General features: G+C 37.0%; 1 protein-coding gene across 1 annotated transcript; it reads left to right on the forward strand.

Annotated features, from left to right (window-relative positions):
- Positions 1-8244: 8244 nt before the first annotated feature.
- On the forward strand, positions 8245-20724 carry LOC113056844 (opioid growth factor receptor-like protein 1). Its single transcript, XM_026223748.1, has 7 exons — positions 8245-8821; positions 10367-10453; positions 10595-10673; positions 12473-12551; positions 14695-14761; positions 15217-15362; positions 17740-20724. The coding sequence occupies exons 1-7, from the start codon at positions 8627-8629 to the stop codon at positions 18233-18235; spliced, it is 1149 nt and encodes a 382-aa protein (XP_026079533.1). The 5' UTR covers positions 8245-8626; the 3' UTR covers positions 18236-20724.
- The last annotated feature ends 425 nt before the right edge of the window (positions 20725-21149 follow it).

A 21149-nucleotide genomic window follows, 5' to 3' on the forward strand; every position in this document is an offset into this window, starting at 1 on the left:
ATATCTCTTGGCTTAAATCTTTTAACATAAGCTAGAATTGGAAAATATATAAAGGAGGTTAATATAAGTTTATATGTATACTTTTTTAGATTTTCTAATACGCTTTACATCATGTCACGTTTAGTGAACATTAAGTTAACCTTTATATTTTTATTTACCTATTTTTATTTCTGATATAGGAGCCCAACGTGTTTATTCCCAAGATGAATTTGGTTATTGTATAATTTAAGACAATTTGTATGAAAATAATGGAGTAAAATTTTAAAGGGACAGTTCCCCGCAAAATAAGAAAGTTTGCTATTAATTTACTAACCCTCAGGCCATCCAAGAGGTGCCTTTTTTCACCCATGGCTCCTGAAATATTGAGGTCTTATGAAATGAAAGGGTCAGTCTGTGCAAGACACTGAACATTATTTACATTTTTTAACTATCCCACTTCACCAATATTCAATTTCGAATCGGAAAGGCATTCAAATTTGTTTGATCAAATGAACATTAATAATAACAACAGCATTAGAAAGCTGAACTTTACTGTATGAACACTGTATCGTTTAATTAACAGAAGATGAGATAATGATTTCCGTGCAGCCTCATGCATTTATAACTCACCTGCAGACCACACAAACACACACAGACACGATGACCCAAACAGAATCAATCCTCCTTCACAGGGGCCGTATAATTGGTCCACTCTCCCAGAGAAAGCCTGTTAAGTATGCTCCACTGTGAATTATGGATTGACAGCAAAATGGCTAATAAAATATGAATGGCCAGTTTTTGTAGCTTGCGCCTCTCTGTGTGCAGATGTTGGTAGCAAAGCCTGTGTACTTCTAATAAAACACCCGTCATCGCAGTCCAGGAAATGGCACAAAGCTCTTATGAAAACTATGGGCCATCCATAACAATATATGTCATTATGGAGAAGCATCTCATCAACATGAGTGTCTATGCCTATATATTTCACCTGCAATCCGCTGTCTGTGACACTGAGCATTATTTGTCAGCATGCTGTGTGATTTATGCTGGTGTCTGTATGTCGTTAAACCCCTTCCTCCCTTCTTTCACCTGCTCCAGATGCTCTCGTATGCTCTCTTGGGGCAATTTTATAACTTGTGTCGTTGTTTTTTTAGGTGTTTATTTCATTAAATACATCATCCTGTACGTGAGTGGCTTGCAAAAGAGAGAACATAATGAGTGAGTATAGGGTTCATTACACACAACGCGTTTGTGTTGAAAAATGTGAGAGGCAAGTAGTAGAATGGGGGAAAAAAATCAAGGACCAGACTGACGTAAAAACCAGACTTGGGTAAAAGCTTATTTTACCCTGAGCATCCCATTTTTACAACACTGTGTTTACATAAAAACTATGGAAAAGTAGCCAGTGGAATGCAGTAGAATGCATGTGTGACAAGTTTTCAAATGAGTTTTAATTAAAAAAATATATATATATTTGCATTTAAATTATTATAGAATTTATAATATATTCATAAATATAATTTAGCCTATTTAACTGTAACATATTACGATGAGTTTAAATAAGTGATGAGTAAAAATATAGATCTTATTATCTTACCTCCATAGTATATTATGTTGTATTAAAACTTCTGCTAAGAATAAAATCGTTTTATTTTCCAAAGAAAAAGGTTTCCGGTGTCAGCAGTCTATTATTATATATTTTTTTTAAATTAAAAGTTTTTTTTAAATGTTTTAGTTACTTACAAGTAGCAGCTTTACATAAAAGGGCTTATTTCAGTATTGAAAAACAAGGTGGACCCATTTATGCAGGGGACAACACCGGTTTCATTTACCTGGATGAGCAGACTGACACTATATACAGCATTGCCATTAACAACAGTAAATATTTGGAAATATCAGACCACTGGGTAGCGTGGATGACCAATCAGAATTAAGTATTGTTGAGAGAGCCATGTAAAACAGAGGAATATTGGCAGAGAAATGCTGATAAAAAGCTGAATGATATATCTGAGGGGTCCGCTGCTGCGTATCTGGGGGAGTCCCAGGAGCCCGTGCATGCACAGACACACGGCTCTGATAAGAACTTAATTAACAACCATGGTCAAGCTGCAGTCACAGCGCACTGTAACACATTCACTGTGTGGCAGAAGTAAAGTGTGTGTGTGTTTGCCTAAAGGGGAGAAATATGGTAAAATGATAAGGGCCTTGTGCCATTAGACACAGAATTGAAATCCAAGGATATTTGTGGGTGCCTGCCATGACTGCTGAATGCTGATGTGCCTTTTTACCCCCCACAACCCTTGCTAGAAGGACACGAATGTCTCAGTGTTCACTCACAGCGAGGATGTGATTACTATTCTCGGTAGAGACATACAGGCTATTAAGTTAGATTGTAAAAGCAACCTTGAAATGCACAGACACACTTGACTAAGGTAATGACCCATATCTTTAATTAATTACAGACAATTATAAAACTGATTGACTTGCATAATCCTGGCACACTCGACTTTATAACCTGTAGATTATACTGGGTTTCGAAAAGACCTCAGATGGCTTTAATTATCTTTTTTTCTCGGGTTTCCAGTGCTTTCTTAATTCATCCCACAGTATAAAGATTGATGTATACAGTTAGTGACTAGTGTGAAGTGTTGCTGCTCTTCGTTAACTTGTCTAAATTCAGTCTGCTATAGCTGATGAACAGTCTGTCATCTCATTAAGAATCTAAGGGCTGGTAGAATGTCATGCCCAATGAGACACAAGACATATAAGTGTGCGGTGAGCTTGTCATAGTCTTGGCTTTCAGAAAGCAGTACAACAAACAGACCAGATCCATGTCATTAACAGGCCACCTTGCTTACATTGTATCATTGTGGTCTGGAGTAGGTAGCATAAGTAAGTGTTGGTGTAACTGGTTAATAAGTATTTTCATCGTTAATAATGGCAGCAATAATGATTGTTTTGTAAAAGTAATAATAATAATAATTAATAAGAAGTATTAATAATAATGTAATTAACAACAATACTTATTGTTTTATTATCATAGTAATCATAATAGTAACAAACTGTCATTATCCTCATTGTTTGTGTTACTACTTTTATTATGCACTTGTAACTTTGTGTATTTGTTGTAAATGTATCAGAGAGAGAGAGACAGCATTATTATTTTAAAAGAGTGGATGCAAGCTTCAGTATAAGCAGGGGGATTTCTTTGGCACAGTGATATTTTGTTTGAGTAATGGTGTGTTGTATCTAGCACAGGCTTGGCTCTCCATCACTCCCGCACAGATCCAGATAATAGCCCATCTGCTGCCCCTGCGCCCCACAACTGGCTGTCTGACTCATAATGCATACTAAGAGTTATGTCCCACAAGCTCACTCTAACCAAATGTATCCTCACAGTCGTAGCGTATGGACTCACAAACGTTGCTTTCATTACAGAGGAACTGCTGCTCTCTAGTGGTGGAATTACAACACTACAAAGTTGTTTTCAATACCTACTGTATGTATGGCTGCCTGCCCGAATGGCCACATTTACCGCCCGACTTTTGTCTTGAACTCATCGAGTTCTAACATTGTATCACAGTATTAGATTCTATGGAACCAAAGCATTCTTACAATAGCACATATGGGCAATTAAGATTTTCTACAAACATTACTGAGCCTGAGTAGCTGCTTAGCACAACCTATTAGCATATTATTAGCTACATAGCTACATTCATTCATTCATTCAAAAGAACATTAAGACAAAAATGATGGTATTGCTTTTTGCTTTACAGCAGAACTGATTTTGTTTGCATCTATTATCTTGTTTATCACTGTAAAGCTGCTTTAAAACACTCTATATTCTATGAAGTGCTATATATAAATAAAGGTGACTTGACTTCCCATCCTGGCAGCTTGACTCATGTCTGTAACTCCTCTCAGTCACAGTGTTTGGTGAGACAGGCAGTCATGCAGCTATTTGACCCATTTAAATTAGCTTTGGATGTCCACCAAGAGATTTACGCTCACTTCAGCAGCTCCTACATGCTGTTTCAGGAGCAGGCATGCTCCTTACCGTTCTATTAATGGACGGGATGGTAAAGTCATTATTATTTTCGCCTCCTCTTTAAACTTCTCTGCCCACCTTTCCTCATTCTGCTTGTTGCGTTGTTTTCTTCTCTCACAGCCTGGCACAAATGGCTTTTGTAATGAGAAAACCGCTATAAAATGCAGAATGGCTCCCAAAAGTGGCAGGCAAGCAGTTTGCCATGTATGATTGTCAAATTGCTTAGAAATGACTCTTGAATCTTTGCTATCTCTATAGACACAGATTGCTCTGTTTGGCGGATGAGGAGATTGAGAAGGTCTGAATGCTTGTTACAACTACAAGTTACAGTCTGCAAAACATACAATGGTAGTCAAAAGGAACAATTAAGCTTTTGAATGATTTTGGAAAAGTTTTTTTGTGGAAACCATGTTAAACTACCATTCAAGAGAAATGTATAATTTTACTAAACAAGGGTGCTCTGAAAGGAACAAGAGTGAATTATAATGTGTTTATAATGTTGCAAAAGATTGCAAAAAATATAAAAAAAACTCTACACAATTATGAAGCAGAACTGCTGAACTGGATGCTTCAACTGTTTTCATTATTAATAAAATAAGAAATGTTTCTTGAGCATCAAATCAACAGTATGATTTCTGAAGGATCATGTGACACTGAAGACTGGAGTAACGGCTGCTGAAAATTAAGCTGTCTCATCACATGAATAAATTTTTTACTGTGTTTTTACTTTTTGATAAAATAAATGCAGCCTTATTGAGAATACAACAATTCTTTCAAAAGCATTTAAAAACTTAATTATCTAAACTTTTTATGGCGGGCAGTAATGAGACTATTTCTTTCAGAAATGCCAATTTTGACACAAAAGCAAAAGCTGAATGGGTGTGTGAGTGGCTGAGTGAATGAATGAGAACGAAAGAGAGAGAATGTCGGCTTGGTATGTTGACAAGCTTTCTGTAATCTTGAATACACTCTTATATAGGCCTCAGAAACAGTTGCACTGATGGGCCTGTGTCTCCCAGCCCCCAACTGGGAGGAAGCAGTAGAGCATGACTTGTGATGAAGGATAATTACCCCACAGTCACTGGAGAGCCTATCCACTTTACTAAACTCACACACACTGAGAGAGATTCATGATGAAAGGAGAACAGAAGGCGATGAGAGAGATAGAGAGGAAAACTAGATGGAAAGAGACAGGAAGAGGCAAAGTGATAAATTAATGATAAATCCACTATAGCGTTAAGAATAGACAGAGTGAACGGGGGAAGACTGTAAGTCCATTTATTTAGAATTGTGAGCAAAATGAATAAAAGAAAGGGAAAAGATAAGAGAAAAAGAATTGAAAGGATTTGAGATTTAGGTCTCAGGATGATCTACATTTCTCAGGATGATCTTCTTTCTAAAGAGAATTGACTTTGTCCTGTCGGTATCACTTTAAATGTACACATTTTAGATACTTGCCTCTTCAGCAATAAGTTGAGGTCTGATATGGGATTGAAATCACACTGAACTTGCTTCTCACACATGATTGATCAGGATCATGCTTGATGTATTGTGTAAATGACTTGCAGTTGACCTCATGACACACTGGCCTCTGCCCTCATCCTATAACACACTGCATGCTTCATTTGAAGCTTTTCACAAATGGTAATGCCACCTAGTGGCTCTTTAAAAATGGATACAGCTTCCTATAAACAGAAAATGAATGCATCCTCATAAAATCATGTAACAGATTTAGATTTTGAAAATATATATTTTTTTAATTCAGGATTTTTATTTAATTATTACGTAATTCATTAATTATGTAATGAAAATAATTATTTACTTTTACTTTTTTATGTTCTTTATTCATTCAGAATTGCTTACACACATTGATTGGGCTAAGCCGTGAAAATTTGTCAAGAGAAATTTCATGCAATAAATTAATTGTCACGTGAGCAACCTGTCTGACAATTGTAAGTCTTCTAATCGCTGTGCCAAGAGAAATCTGAATTACCCACCGAATCTTGCAGTGAAGGCCAGCGTGAACAGCTGAAGTATTCTGATTAATTATCTCCCATGACTTTATGTCTCCGTGTCCCCCCGATTGCCTCATAGACAGTAAAACATTGTCTGCGAGCTTCTCTGTCTGTTCATACGGTAATTTCTCTACTGTGCGACAGAGAGTCGCTGGTTATGACCCAACCGTTAGGCTATTTTTTTTTCTTTTTTTTTTTTTTTTTTTACAAAAACTGCTTCTACGGGACCATAACGTAAGATACAAGGTAATGGAGCCTTTTATACATTTCCGTGCTTCTTTAGAAATAAGTAATGGACAAATTGAGTCTTTAAATGCCTCAAGTTATTGGCTGTCAAAGTGATGCCAAAATGAATGGGAGTCGATCATACACAGTAAAAGAAATGGACACAGCGACCCTATTGGAACTCAATTGAGACAAGTGAAGCCCATTTTTAGCTATTTTTAGCACTTCCGTTTCTGACACGCAGAATCAAACTAAGCTTGTTAACGTCAGCAACCTGTCTGACAGATGTAAATCTTCTAGTAGCTGTGCGTGAAAACTCCCATCGTTATTCTTGCAGAGACGGCGAGCTTGAGCGGGGAGTTCTTTGGCATGAGTGAGCAGGAGTAAGTATTCTGATTAATTATCTCACTTGACTTTTTATACCTCCACGTCCCCCCGATAGCCTCATAGACAGTTAAAGATTGCCTGCAATTTTCTCCTCCTGTCCATACGGTAATTTCTCTACTGTGCGACAGATAGTCGCTGGTTATGACACAATCGTTAGCCTATTTTTTTACAAAAACTGCTTCTACGGGAACATAAAGTAAGATACAAGGTAATGGAGCCTTTTATACATTGTCGTGTATCTTTAGAAATAATTAATGGACAAATGGAGTCTTTAAATGCCTCAGATGTAAAGTTATTTGCTGTCAAAGTGACGCCAAAATGAATGGGAGTCAATGGGATGCTAACGCAAGTGAAGTTCTGCTACAAGATGGCGGCACGCGGCCGACTTCAACTTCCGGTCGACTTCCTTCCCACCTGGAGTCAATGGAATGCTAACAGCAGGTGGGGGTCCGCTAGCCAATGGCGGCGCCCAGGGGTGCTTCAAAAAAAATATGAAACCCTGCCCCCTTGATTTTAACATGGGGAGTCTATGGGACTGTCTCCCTTTTGCAGGCAGTCTCAAGCGGCCATTTAGTTACATTTAGTCATTTAGCAGACGCTTTTATCCAAAGCAACTTACAAATGAGGACAATGGAAGCAATCAAAAACAACAAAAGAGCAATGCTATAACAAATCTCAGTTAGCTTAACACAGTACACGTAGCTGGAACTTTTAAATAATAGGCTATAATAAATTAATAGAAAAACAATAGTGCAAGCTAGTGTTAGAGGTCTTTTTTTTTTGCTTTTGTTAATTGTGTAATAAATAACGGAAACGGAATACAAAAAGATTAGAAAGGTAGTTAATTTTTTTTGTTGTTTTTTCATTATGAATAGAATTAGAATAGTGAGTGTTAAATTTAGAGGGTCAAATAAAGACGGAAGATATGTGTTTTATTCGATTCTTGAAGATGGCTAAGGATTCAGCTGCTCGGATTAAGTTGGGGAGGTCATTCCACCAGGAGGGAACATTTTAAAAGTAAAAGTGACTTTGTGCTTCTTTGGGATGACAAAATCAAGCGACGTTTACTTGCAGAACACAAGCTTCTAGAGGGCACATAAGTCTGAAGTAATGATTTTAGGTAAAGGGGTGCAGAGCCAGTGGTGGTTTTGTAGGCAAACATCAATGCCTTGAAATGAACTGAAGATAAGGAAAGCAGTGCTGAAATGGGGCGGGGCTGCATATAAGCTCCATACACTATACCGTTTCAAAGTTTGGGGTCAGTAAGATATTTTTTTTAAAAGTAATTAATACTTTCATTCTGCAATTTTACATTAAATTGATTAAAAACAGTAAAACAATTGTAAACCACTTTGCAGCTTTAAGCTTTGCGTCACCTTAATAAATTACTTTTTAAATTATATTAGAATAGAAATAGATTTTTTTTAATAAAATTTATAAAAGGTTTATAAATATCAAATTTTTTGTATAGTATTCAAATAAATTCAACCTTAGTTACCATGAGAGACTTCTTTCAAAAACATCAATAAAGCTCAACATCAATAAAAAATAACACATTTGAAGCCAGCCTAATAACTTTATGAAATAAATAATGCATTTTAAAAATGCATGCTCTGTAATGTCAATGGCAAAATTTAAGGCTACACTGATGCAACATCAGAAACGCTTTACTTCTGCAAACATTAGGCTACTGTTGGCTACATCTATGTGTCATGGTGTATAGAGCAGACTCAGAGCAGCCTTAACTCAGCAGTATAGAGACGCCTTTTAAATGATGCTCAGAGCACATCATCCTCCTCCTCCTCATCCCCAGTGCTGATCTCTGGGCAGAAGGGGGTGTGTTCTCATCACAGCGCTGGAAACCCCCCATTAGTCACATAAAAGCGACCCGAACGCCAGTTCCACATCATATTAGAGCTCGATCCTGAGCCGAACGAGGACTTTAAACTATGTAGGCACGGTGGACAGGGTTTAAATGGGCAATCTGATGGGCATCTGGAGATATAAGGAGCCGAGCACAGTGGAAGAATGCGACTCGACGTGGGAAACGGACTCGGAGAGCGACGAGCATCAGCCGGGAGGAGAGGAGGAGGACAGCGGCATCTCCGAATCCATGAGCCCGGCGGATGCACTCAGAGGAGCCGAGCAGCTGGATCACGGATCACCGCAGGTACCTCATCAATGACGAGCACTCAACGATAACAAAGGAGGAACATTAACCATGAAAACGGTCGTTAGACACATTTGTAGCAATCGCAAGAGTCAGCTGAATCAAAGATGACCGCGTGTAGTTATGATTGTGGTGTTGATATTTAAAATCTATGTAAATCCATGTGGCGTAAGCACGCGTGCGCTCGCCTAAAGCGTGGGCAATGTCAATCTATCTATCAACATGTAGTAGTAGCTATTATTATATTAGCGATGTACATCTGTAAAGAACACGTCGCCTTTCTGAAAATTGCACATTTATGGCCAAATTTTGACTAAATACCAAGCTGAGTCGCCGTTGTAATGAGCTCTATTGTGTCATTTTTGTCCCGTTTTCTGCATGGCGCTATAAATACCACATGGTTTGAATGTACGATTTGTGACATTGTTAGTGATATATAATACTGCTACTTATAGAAAATAAACACAACAAAAGCTTATTTTATTAAAACATAGCTCCTGACCCATATCTGAAGAAGCTGACCTTTCACCTTTGGCTTCTCAGCATGTTCTGTATTATTGTGTTATGAATTATCTGTATTATCGTGTTATGCATTTTCGGCAGACCAGTGAATAAAAAGATTTTCTACGATTTATTCCCTTACACATATTGTCCTCTATGATTTGGCATAATTGGCACCTAATGTAAAAATCCCCTTGCAGTTTTATTTGTGAAATACACAACGGAACTGTAGCTCTGAGATACACACCATTCATAATCTAATAGAAAATAATGCAGACATTATTATAATCTACATTAAATATTATGAAGTGTACAATTAAACAGGAAATTGTGCAGTCTTTGCCAGTGCTGTATCCTAGAGTAATAGAGCAATAGTAAGATCAAAGCATATTATCTTTGACCTTGTTCGATGTTATTTGTTTTAAAAAGGCTCATGTTCTCTCTATGTTTCTGGATTTTAAGGCCACTGAGACCGTGACCTGTTCAATGGGACCTATTTCCTCATGGGAAATTTGCTCTGTTGAATTTCCTGTCAGCGGAAGAAGGAAATTGGATTTTTATTCATTTTGAAGCTAAGATCCTGATAACAGCTTTTCACAATCACCATTATAATTTTGTTTTTGTGAGCCCTGCATCAAAGACCTTTGTATAATCTGACACAAAATTATATAAGAAGAAGCGAATATAATGATATTATTAATTAATAAGCCTCACAGGCATTTCAGTGCGACATTGGCCTCTACTAGCAAACCGCTTCATGTTGTGTGTAAGAGAGCAAGACTTCTGTGCTGGGCTTTCACTCAACCGTAAAGATGTTCAGTGTTTGAACATCACAAGAGGCTGAGAGCTAAAAATGGTCATGAATTAGTTAGAAAAAGCACATAGTCTACAAAATGGAGCTCTTCTCTCTTGTCTAACAGCCTTTGCATCCCAATGGGGAAGAGCAGTAACAATGTAGCTCAGATGCTGATGAGTGAAGTCATTCATACACTCTTTCACTGCCTATGCAACCATCCCTCTCCTCTCTCTCCTTTCCTCTCACAGTTTGGTGACATGATGGAGTCCTCTACTAGGGTGAAAAGGAGCTATTACGCCGCAAAGGACTTGTACAAGTATCGACACAGTTATCCGGTAAAGAGTTACGTGTACTCTCTTCACATTGAATATGAAATTTGCACAGTCAGTACAGTCAGCAGAATACACAGTAGAGACCAAATGTACAGTCCCCCCCATCCTTCTATCCTGGTTTTAATCTGTGATTCTGTTGCTCAGAACTACAAGGAGCCTCGTCAGCCGAACGAATACCGCAATCTGAGGTTTTATCTGAATAAGATCCCCCTGGTGCCGGATGGTGAGTCTGTGTTAGCTTTTTCGTTTTAATGACTGTACAATGTGATTTTGGATTGAAAAGAGCACCATCACTTGTGTTACTCAAAATCTCTTTGTATGTGTTCAGTGCTTTTTGTTGGAGCCATTGAATGTGTTGAGAGTGAAGTGCTGCTAGTGTGTACGAAAGTACCATATTTGGGGGGGTTCCCTTTCTTTTGTCTTTTCATACTATTTCCTGTATTCCTCAATAATGAACTAATATTATTGCTTTTCTTTCCAGGACAGCATTGTACGGGGTTCAAAATATTGGCCAAACAAATCTGCTTTATTGTTTTTAAATCACCATTATATTAAAGGAACTTCCTCCCTGGAAGTCCCTTGATTCTCATTATGAGACTGTGCCTTAATTGTTACATGGGGAAATTTTCTTCACAGTAATAACACAAAGCCATTTACGGAACAAAAACGTGGTGCAAATAATGATCTGGGCTGGTAATCCAATACGATTCAAACCATGGTTTACACAGATGATCCATGAGCAAGAGAGTCGTCTTAAAATAATTTTACCCTTGATTACTTCAAGAAATAGTTCTGATTAACAAAAAATCTGTCATTATTTACATGCTTCAAATTTGTGTGCTGTTATTGTTTCTGTGGGATGCTAAAAAATGTATTAGAATATACACATTCCTCTTTTTCATAATCGTTATTTTGAGCTTTTCAATTGAATATGTGAAGGTTCTCGAGTTGAGAGCTTGTTGAATTGGCTGATAAGTAACCTAAATGTTCTGTTTCTCTCACAAAGTTTTAAGGACTATTTTTATACTCTCATAATGTTTTTGTCTTTATTCGTAAATAATGAGTGAATTTTCATTTTTGATTGAGCTATTGCTTTGTTACATTAGACATATTCTGAAATTTGCTTTGGATTAAATGTGTCTGCCAAAAAAAAGAAGAGATTTTGAGAAAACAAGAGTCATGTTGATCCCACCTACAACATTTCACCTGAAAATATTGATGGTGAGACTCAAAACACAGGAATATTGCAATACACAAAGACTTGAAGATGCATCCTGCAAGAACATTTATACCTAAATGAACATAACGCAGTTTTTACAACCGAATACACATGCCAGCTGGTGTGAGGAAAGAACATGGGTTCTGGAGCGCTTCATTAGCTGAATGTTTTCCCTGCGGGGCAAGTTTAGGCAGGCAGACAGTGAAGACATCTCAGAGGAGCCATTGATTGGTTATTGTGGGCATGTTTTGGAATTAACTGGATCTGTTGTGCAAGCATTTAATGGCAGAATAACTGCTTCACTGCTGTTAAGGCAGAAGGACACACACACACACACACACACACACACACACACTGCTGTGCTCTGTCTTCCCTTGAGATCTGTGTTTCCATGTCACGGATGACCTACATGTCTGTTTGCACTCTGATCTGAAACAACCCGCTGCCCTATCATGTCTCATATGTGAATTAATCATTATTTTGAATCAAATCTTTTAAAAGAATCATTTGATTCATTAGTCTGAATTATTTATTTAACTCAATTATTCACTGATCAGGTCCTATAGTAATTCTCAGCTTGAGAGCTCACTGAAAGTAATTATGATTAAAATGTTTGTCTGTTCATAAGAAGTCTTATGGACTACAATTATGATGCATTTATGGTGCTTTTGCTTTCTTTTTAAGGTTTGAATGATCCATAGAAGATATAAAGTCATAGGCTTTTGAAAAACTGTCCCTGTAAGTGACTAATGCTGAGCTTGGCATGTTGTGATTATTTGTTATTTTTATCTTTGTCCACACAGGTATTTATATTGAAGAAATTCTCACTAAATGGAGGGGCGACTATGAAAAATTAGAGCACAATCACACATACATTCAGTGGTAAGACAATATTCCAATTTCTCTGAAAGCAATAAAAAAGCCTAGTCAATAATTGCTAAATAATGCTTAATAACTGAGACATCACAAATTGTTATTGGCCAGGCACTAATTATTATCACTGCTTGTTCAAAGAACAGAGAAAGTTGCGAACTAATATGTGCATGAGGGATTTTGGGATGGTGAGACATGGATTAGATATCCTTTTCTTTACCATCTGTTCAAAATAATATTCATCTTCTTTCGATGCAAATCCTGTAGATCAAGGCAAATTCAAACAAGAGCATGAAAGCGCACAAAGGCAGTTATAAAGACAAAATCAGCACAATTGTGGTATCTACAGGTGAATGGGTCAATCACATCCTTTTTGGTGACAAAAGACAGCCTTAGGACTACATTAGATAAAAGTTTCTTTAATGTTTAACGTTGCTTAAATATTCATAGACCGCTTTGGCTGACATCATCTCTTTAGTAACTGAAGAAGCTTTGGGGAATGTCTATGACTTGAGGGCATTTCCTGATTAAACGGTCCATTTTCCTAACATTAAAGATGCAAACGATAAAGGTTTAATCTTAATGGCAGGAGATAAGTGCAGCGCACATTATAGAAATGTATGTAAGCTTTTCTAAGAATTTGAGATTAAATCAAGCATGATTAATTAAACCTTGCAGGCACTATAGTAAAACAGCATCCAGCTGCTTGGGTGCATAAAACATCATAGCTTTAAATACTGATAAACATTTTGTAGTATATATTGAGACATGAAGAGGTATTTTCATATGTGCATAAAAGAAATACTCATCCACTCTTTTGGATTCCGATGATGATTATATTGTTGATATTATAAAAGAGGCACTTGTTCAAGGTCAACATGGAAAAATACTGAACATTGTGAAATGAAGGACAAAATGTGTCTCCTGCATTTGCTTCATGCTACTACTGACTAGAAAAATACAAAGCATTGCCCTTTGACCTTATTGGTCCCTAAAATAGAAAGCTTTATTTACTATAACCAATGACATTTTTAAAACGGTGTGCTTAAAAATGCAAGTTACTAGGTAAAAAAGTTGCTAAATAAGGCTTCATATATATACCACAAGCACATGCTTGATCAGCTTGACAGCTTCTGGTGTTAGCAGCGTTTTTAAAGCACACAGTTTAGTAAGATTGTGACATAAATGTCTCCTCAATTAATGTTAAACACAGACCTTATTCTACTCGGTCCAAAAAAACCCAACTAAATTAGCCTTTTCGGGTTGGCCTAGAAATTGACGTCATGTTTTTTTATTGTTACGTGCTTTAGTCATCCTCTTTTTCAAACTTTAATTCATTTTAAAAATAAATATTATACAATACCTACGTCACCCAGGAGGAAACATGTAAACAGTAATGAATTTGTATCTGCTGGCAATGTAACGTTCAGCGAATGTTGAAGGTTGTACGGAGGTTAAACAGAGGTTTTACGTCATGTGCTCTTGTAAAGTTGTCAGTAGGGTGCCGTTACCTCACTCACCTCCAGAGCTGAAGCTCCTGTTCGTTCCTGCCTGTGCTATTATTATGAGCATTGAGGGTGAGGAAGAGGGGGAGGACATGATGCCCCATGCCCGCGTGCAATAACAACACCGTTCTAAAATCAAGCTTCATGCATATGCTGCCAGTCGTACCTCGGCACCCCCCCCCGTTGAGGAAAAAGTGATTAGCTTCTCTTATTTCCCCCCTACTAATTTTCTCACACTCTGTATGCTTGCAAGGCTACTTGCATAATATCAATTAGTGAATTTAAAAACACAAAAAGTGAGTGCAAGCAGACAGATCGCTAGCATTTCGCCTCTAAGTAAATTAAGATGAAATGACAGCAAAAGCTTGCCTGCTATATCAGGCAGCCAGCCAGAATATCATAACTTCAGAGAAAGAAGATAAACAGCAGAAGAATGGAAAAAAAGATGTGCCAAGGTTTGCAAGTTGTCCTTCATATATATATTTGTGTGTGTGTGTGTGAATAAATATATACAGTAATAAAGCATTTTTATGTAGTTTGAGTTATTTATTTGCAAATGTTTATCCAGAGTTCTCAGTCAGGTCTCTAATGTATAAATAAGGATAAATTCAGAGGTAGGTCCTAATAATTATTTTCTGCTGTTACAGGCTCTTCCCACTCAGAGAACAAGGCCTAAATTTTTATGCTCAAGAACTCACTCAGGATGAGATAAAGGTATGCTGCTAGAGTCAAGAATGAAGAAACAGTCAAGACGATGTATACTCTTTAACAAGGTTCTTCAAAGCAAAGAACTTTCTTCTTTTACATTTTTGTTAGATTTATTTTTGCTGTATAAGGTCTTGAGTTGACAGTATGGTTATCTGGATGTAATAAAAAAATAAGTGCTTTAAATCAGTGTTTTGAGTTTTCAGTCCTTAAAGTCTGGTACTTATATAAAAAAATGTAAACTCCAAATATATTAGGCTGTAAAAACCTTTGGTTCTAATTGGATCCTTTATTTTTGATAGTGTAATACCACCTAGTCAGGGGTGTCAGAACATCCATAAATAGGTTCAGGGAAGTGGCACATTCAGTGTTTTAGTCTCGTCCTGTTTTATTCAGCCTTAAATAACCTTCTGTAGTCATTGTGCAGATCACCTTTAAACCAAGTACGTTTTTGTTTTCAACAGGAATTCCAAAGCACTCGAGAAGCCAAGAGACGCTTCCTCCTAGCATATACGATCATGTTGGATTTCTTTGGAATCAAGCTCATGGATAAAAACGGGAATGTGGCTCGGGCCCCAAACTGGCAAGATCGCTTCCAGCACCTGAATGAGTGAGTTGTCTTTTTTAAAAGTTTTCTACTCTATAATTTCTATCTTCTTCCCATTATGTTCTACTTCATCTGCTCCAGTTATCTTCACATTCCATGACAATCTGAACTCCTTGTCTCCCATCTCCTCTCTCCTGCCATATTTAGCATGCTTCAGTCCAGAGAGTTATAGTCTCCTGTCCCAGCAACACAATTTCACAGTCTTGACCCCGACTGCACCGTCATGTGACTGTCTTATGCAGGGGCCGGAGAAATGGGTCAGACACACAGAGGACGTTGAACAGAGAAGAACAGAACAGGATGCAAAAACTTTTGCATTTAGAGAAATTATGATTTAGATCAGGGAATGTATGCAGAAAGGGAGAACTGCAAACGAGTTCTATGAACGCGTGTTAAGAAAGGAGAGAGCGAAAGAAAATCTGCAGTGCAGCAGGCTGGCTGAGTAGTAGACATAGATGACTGTGTGTGTCTGTGTGTCATTGCCCCAGGACTGTGCCATAGAGGACACACTTACATTACACTGCAGAGATACAATGCTTGATGAACTTTGTCTGCAGTGTGAATGGCTCTATACAAAAAGCTGTCATTTTTAGTAATCTACGAGTATTCCTCTCTTACACTGGAAAAAAATAACTTCTTGATGAGTTTTTATTTAGCCTTTTTGGCTTGTCGTCCAGTAAACGTATATAATTGACACTGCAAAGGTGGCACAGAAGTTCTTCTGAAGTGTCATTTTAGGTGTCTTTACCCAGACACTTGTTTAATGCTGCTTAGAGGTGGTATAAATGCAGTTAAACAAGGGCTGCCCACGACTAAAGATTTTTCTAAATGACTAATAGTCATTCATTTGAAAAGATTAGTTGACTAATCACGTTTTTTATTAATAAACCATAGAATTCATAGCGAGCCTTTAGTTGCCTATAGCCTATCAGCTCTTAAGCGCACGTTAAGCTTGCCACAGCACACTGAAGTAGTAATGATTATGAATGCTTTAGGGAAAAACAGCAAGAAGACTGCCTTAGCATCATAATTCATTTTTATGACTCATCATCTCTATAGTGGACTTGCATCTTTCATACAGATTGCATAATCTGAAAATATTTGCATTAAATTTTAATTGGTTAATTTAAAAGTAGACATTTCAATTCCTATAGATATATAGTTATAGTTCACAGAGACGGCAGAAAGCGCACCCTGTTTCCTTTCATTATTTTACAAAAGCACAATGTTCTGTTGTTATTGTGAGGGCACACCATTTTTTTTTTTACAGATTCAAAAAATTTATTACTCTTATCTGTATTGCCAAAAATGATCACACCGGCACATCCAAGTTAACTTTAATGCAGTGAGCACGCTACTCTTCAGCTTACACTCTCCGCATTAACACATGAATAGCGCACATTTTTCTTGGTTAATGTCAAAGTGAGTGGCTATGTTATAATGCTATTACTTATATGTTTCATATGATAAACCACATTTGAGGTTGATGAACCAATGTGCTGCAAAGACCAGCAGTTAATAATCTGTCTGTCACAGACTAACGTTACGTAACTTCACTTTCTGTTATTTTTTTTCCCCCTGCGACTAAAAATTTTGATCGGCTAAGCCTCTTCTGGTCAACTAACGGTTAGCCGACTATTAGGGGACCGCCCTAATTTAAACAGAAGGACATTTTAACTGAATTTGAGCAGGCATAATTTAGTCCAGCTGTTATACAGCATTGCATCTTTACACTGGATAAAATTGTCTGCTAAATGACTTAATGGAAATGTTAACAAATTCTTACTAGATAGGTAAATCGCTAGATAGAGACAGTTTATAGGACCTTTAAAGTGTAGCCAATGTTAAATTAATTTCACAAAATTAATCGGTATTGAGACTCAATTAATTTGTTACAAAATTTTGGATTATGTGGAGGTTTCTTAATACGTGTAACAAGACCCTGTACATAAATATAATGTATGTTTTATTATTTTGTCTATTTTTTATTAAGCAAGTTGATTATAGTCACAACCAAAGGGCATTGCAACATGCAATATAGCATTTTTATATTTGTATAAGGGTATTGATAACAATATAATAAAAAAGTCATCAAAGAAATATAATCCACTAAATGCTGTTGTGAAGCTAGAAGCTTAATCTGTTTAACACTGGTTTCAGATAAAGTGGTAGAAAAGTAAACACCCAAAAATGCAATTGAACCAGCCTTTGTTTGTTTTATGTATGTAAATAATATATTGCTTAGACCCTTCCTTACAAAGTTCAATTTACCAAAAATAAAATGTCAAAATCCTCTGCCAATAACCAATATTAATTTAACTGAAAATGTTGGCCACTGTTTGAAACCTATATTTTGTCCTATTACCTCTTTTCTTTCCAGGTCGCAGCACAATTACCTGCGTATTACTCGCATTCTGAAGAGTCTTGGTGAACTGGGCTTTGAAAGCTTCAAGCTGCCTCTGGTGCATCTGCTGCTGGAGGAGGCGCTGGTGGAGGGCACTTTACCCAACATGCGTCACAGCGCACTGGAATACTTCGTCTACACACTGCGCCAGCACGCTCAGAGACGTGCCCTGCTCCGCTTCGCCCAGCGCCACTACCAACCGCCCGAGAACTTCATCTGGGGGCCACCCAAGAAGAAGCGCATTCCAGCCTCGGGATCCACAGTGATGAAGGCAGGAAAAAATGAGGTGGTGGAGAGGAGTGTGGCCAAAGCCAGGTCACCAAGGGAGGGCAGAAATAACTTAGAGAGAGAGGTGGACGACATGGATGAGAGGAAGAGTGGAGAGTGGAAAACAGCAAAGGGGCCCATGGTCCTGCAGGAGGTTAGGGGAAGGGTAGATCTAGAAGAATACATTGAGACCATTCCTCTGTAAGAAGATTGAGGGATTCTGGGAATTCTCAAGTAGCTTAAGCGGAGTTTAAAGTTAAGTAAAAAAATGGCACAGCAATATTATTCCATACTTTTGCCTTGTAGAGACTTGCTTTGTGAACAACTTGACTGTTTGGCATTTTGATTATTATTATTTTATTGTATTATTAATATGAGGTGTTTTTCTTAACTCTGAATACTTTTCAAAGTGTAAGCGGATGAATTTCTCTATTGTAATTCTTACTTGCAGCCCTCTGGAGAGTTCTTCGCACATGTATAAGTGTATGTATACGTGCTACCTGAGCACTCTGTTCGTGTGAAATTTTGCACTCTTTGACTATTCAGTCTTCCCCTGTGAGAGAATATTATCTTAGTCTACCGGCTTCGAGATGAGGCTTTATTTGCTAATCATAAGCCCGTCTCTCCGAAAGACGTGTGTTCTTTTGCCTGTTCAGAGCTCGCTGATGTTTCTTACAATGGATCCTCGTAGCTCATTGTAACAGATTATAATAATGTGAAGTAAGTGTGAATATGCTTGCAGGAATTTTCAGGTAATTGATCTTCCATGTTTCTATGGGTACGTGTTAGACTTTAATCCAGTTTTCTCGAATATGTCTTGCAATATAAAGTGCCTCTTCTTTCGTTTCTTAAAGCATACATGAAGTGCTTTAGGCTATTATTTCGAGTCGGAAGTCGCGCAGTAAGCCATTTGTGGAAAAAACGCAATTCTAAGCAAAACAAACTTGAATTTAGATTTTGTGTTTTATGTTACTTTTTGATAAATCAAAGGTTTAGCTCTTATTTTTAAATGAGAATTGAAACGGTAAATGCCATTTTGAGGCTATTAAATGTTGCGTGACAGATCGGTTGTAACCGGCATTTCAAACGGCACAATTTACCGTTTATTACAGTAGGCTAGGTAAAGCACACAAGAAGGTATATTGGAAGTGTATTCATGTTGAAATTTTTATATAATCGGCGAAGAAGTTTTTCAAAGGCAAAGACATTGGTAAAACAGCTTTTGAACACATTCACCTTTTGGAGTCTGCTCATTAGTTGGAAAAGAAGTAGGCCTAGGCCTAAATAATAAAAGTTGAATATATGCACAATATTATAAATTAACATTTAAATTTTTTCAGGCTGTTATTTATTTAATTTAAAAAAACACATTTTTGACAGCCTATATGTTAGACCTATATCTCGAGAACTGTTTAAACAGTAATGGTGATAACATTAGAAAGCAGAGACTTTGCTTTTTCATTGTATATAACTCAAAATGACTCAGAGTTATGGAGCAATTCACATATGTGTGTGTGAGTGTGTATGCTGCCTTTCTCTAATCATACTTAGCCTACAGTGTTTAAGTGTGGACAATCAGGGCTATTGATGGTCACTATTCACAAAGAATACAACTAAATGAGTGTTTTCATTAGAAAATATTAATTAATGAGGTTCACACATGTACGAGTGTTTGTTCCACACTGCTATTTCAGAGTGTACCCAGAGGGCTAGACAATACCTCCACGTCACATGTGTGTGTGTGTGTGTGAATGTTACAAGGTTCTGCCTTTTTAGTTTCTAATGGCACACAAACAGAGAAAATTTTCAGGAAATACTAAATCCCTTTTTCTTGTAATAGTGACTAAAGTCCATCTTCCCTTTTCTCTTTTGGATTAAATGATGAAGGCTCTCTCAGTCTTTTTCCATTAGTCAATATTAAAATAAAGTAAATCTTTAAATTTTCTATCTAACGCAGTTCATACCTTGGGGTTCATGATGCTTGAAAAGAGGGTTCACATAATGCTACATTGTTTCCTCAAAAAGGACAAATAATAATTGAGTCCAAAACTTGAAAACCCTTTGTTGTCCCGTCTACTAAGATGCCTTTATCTCAGTTTTTGAATTCAACACAATTGTGCACTGCAATATCCCACAATCCTGTGCATAGCAGTTGGTGAGGAAAAAAAGACATCTCTTGGAGAGAATGAAAGAAGTACATTTATTCATATTCAGTCTTTTTGTTTAGTTTTTATTTACTTCTACTAGAAATAAGTATTGATATTTGCTTGCTTATCTCTTAAGCTCACTTTAATTTCTTGAAGTTGTTGATTTTTAGACGTGAAATTATAATGCTTTGGAAGGTTTTATTTGGGGGGTACTTTCATACAAAAACATTGCCTTTAAGTCATAATAAGCAGTGAGATGGAGGTTGCAGACTTCTTTCCTGTTGGGAAACAAATAGCCATCTTCTCTTTGTCCATCTGAAAAACCTGTGGTTCTAAGACTTGAATCCATACTTCAATATTTCAATGTTTCTTGTGCCATAATCGTGTGGAAACTGGCGACATGTAAGGCGCCTTAAGTGTTTATAACTTATGTATATGTTGAGAAGTGATCATTTGTAATTAAAGGAAGTGTGGCATTTAGAAGTTCATGTTTGGATGTTTCTATTGTGGCCTACTGTATAATAAAGTGCAGCTCTTTGATGAATTGTAAGTGTGCGTGCGTCTAAATGTAGCTTCTGAATTTTGATGTTTTGTGAATTTTACTGACACGACTGCGATTTTGCAACTTTTTAATTCTCCCCTTTACATTTGATTCAGTTGAATTCATTTGCCAGTCAGAGGTGGATAAATGGGTATGGTGATGTTACTAGTATGGTGTGTCAAATATACATTTATGCACTTTGAGAAAATACTGTAAATGCACATAAAACAACTCTTTGTAATAAAAAAATGTCTAAATAAAACATATAAAATCACAAACTAACCACAATCATTTGCTAACTTTTCCTTTTATTAAATAGTACTATTGAATATTTTTTCTGATTGGTCAATCACAGCATTCTGTGGTCAAATAAGATAAAACAATATGAATATTATAATATATAATTATGATTCTATAAAATATTTTTATTA

The sequence above is a fragment of the Carassius auratus genome, chromosome 38 (genome assembly GCF_003368295.1).
Source record: "Carassius auratus strain Wakin chromosome 38, ASM336829v1, whole genome shotgun sequence".
Classification (NCBI taxonomy): Eukaryota; Metazoa; Chordata; class Actinopteri; order Cypriniformes; family Cyprinidae; genus Carassius; species Carassius auratus.

Excerpts from the sequence above, each read along its gene's own strand:
- LOC113056844 (XM_026223748.1), top strand. The coding sequence starts at position 8,627 with ATGGGCAATCTGATGGGCATCTGGAGATATAAGGAGCCGAGCACAGTG. Across the intron at positions 8,822-10,366 it reads TGGATCACGGATCACCGCAG|TTTGGTGACATGATGGAGTC; the intron begins GTACCTCATCAA and ends TTCCTCTCACAG. Across the intron at positions 15,363-17,739 it reads CGCTTCCAGCACCTGAATGA|GTCGCAGCACAATTACCTGC; the intron begins GTGAGTTGTCTT and ends TTTTCTTTCCAG.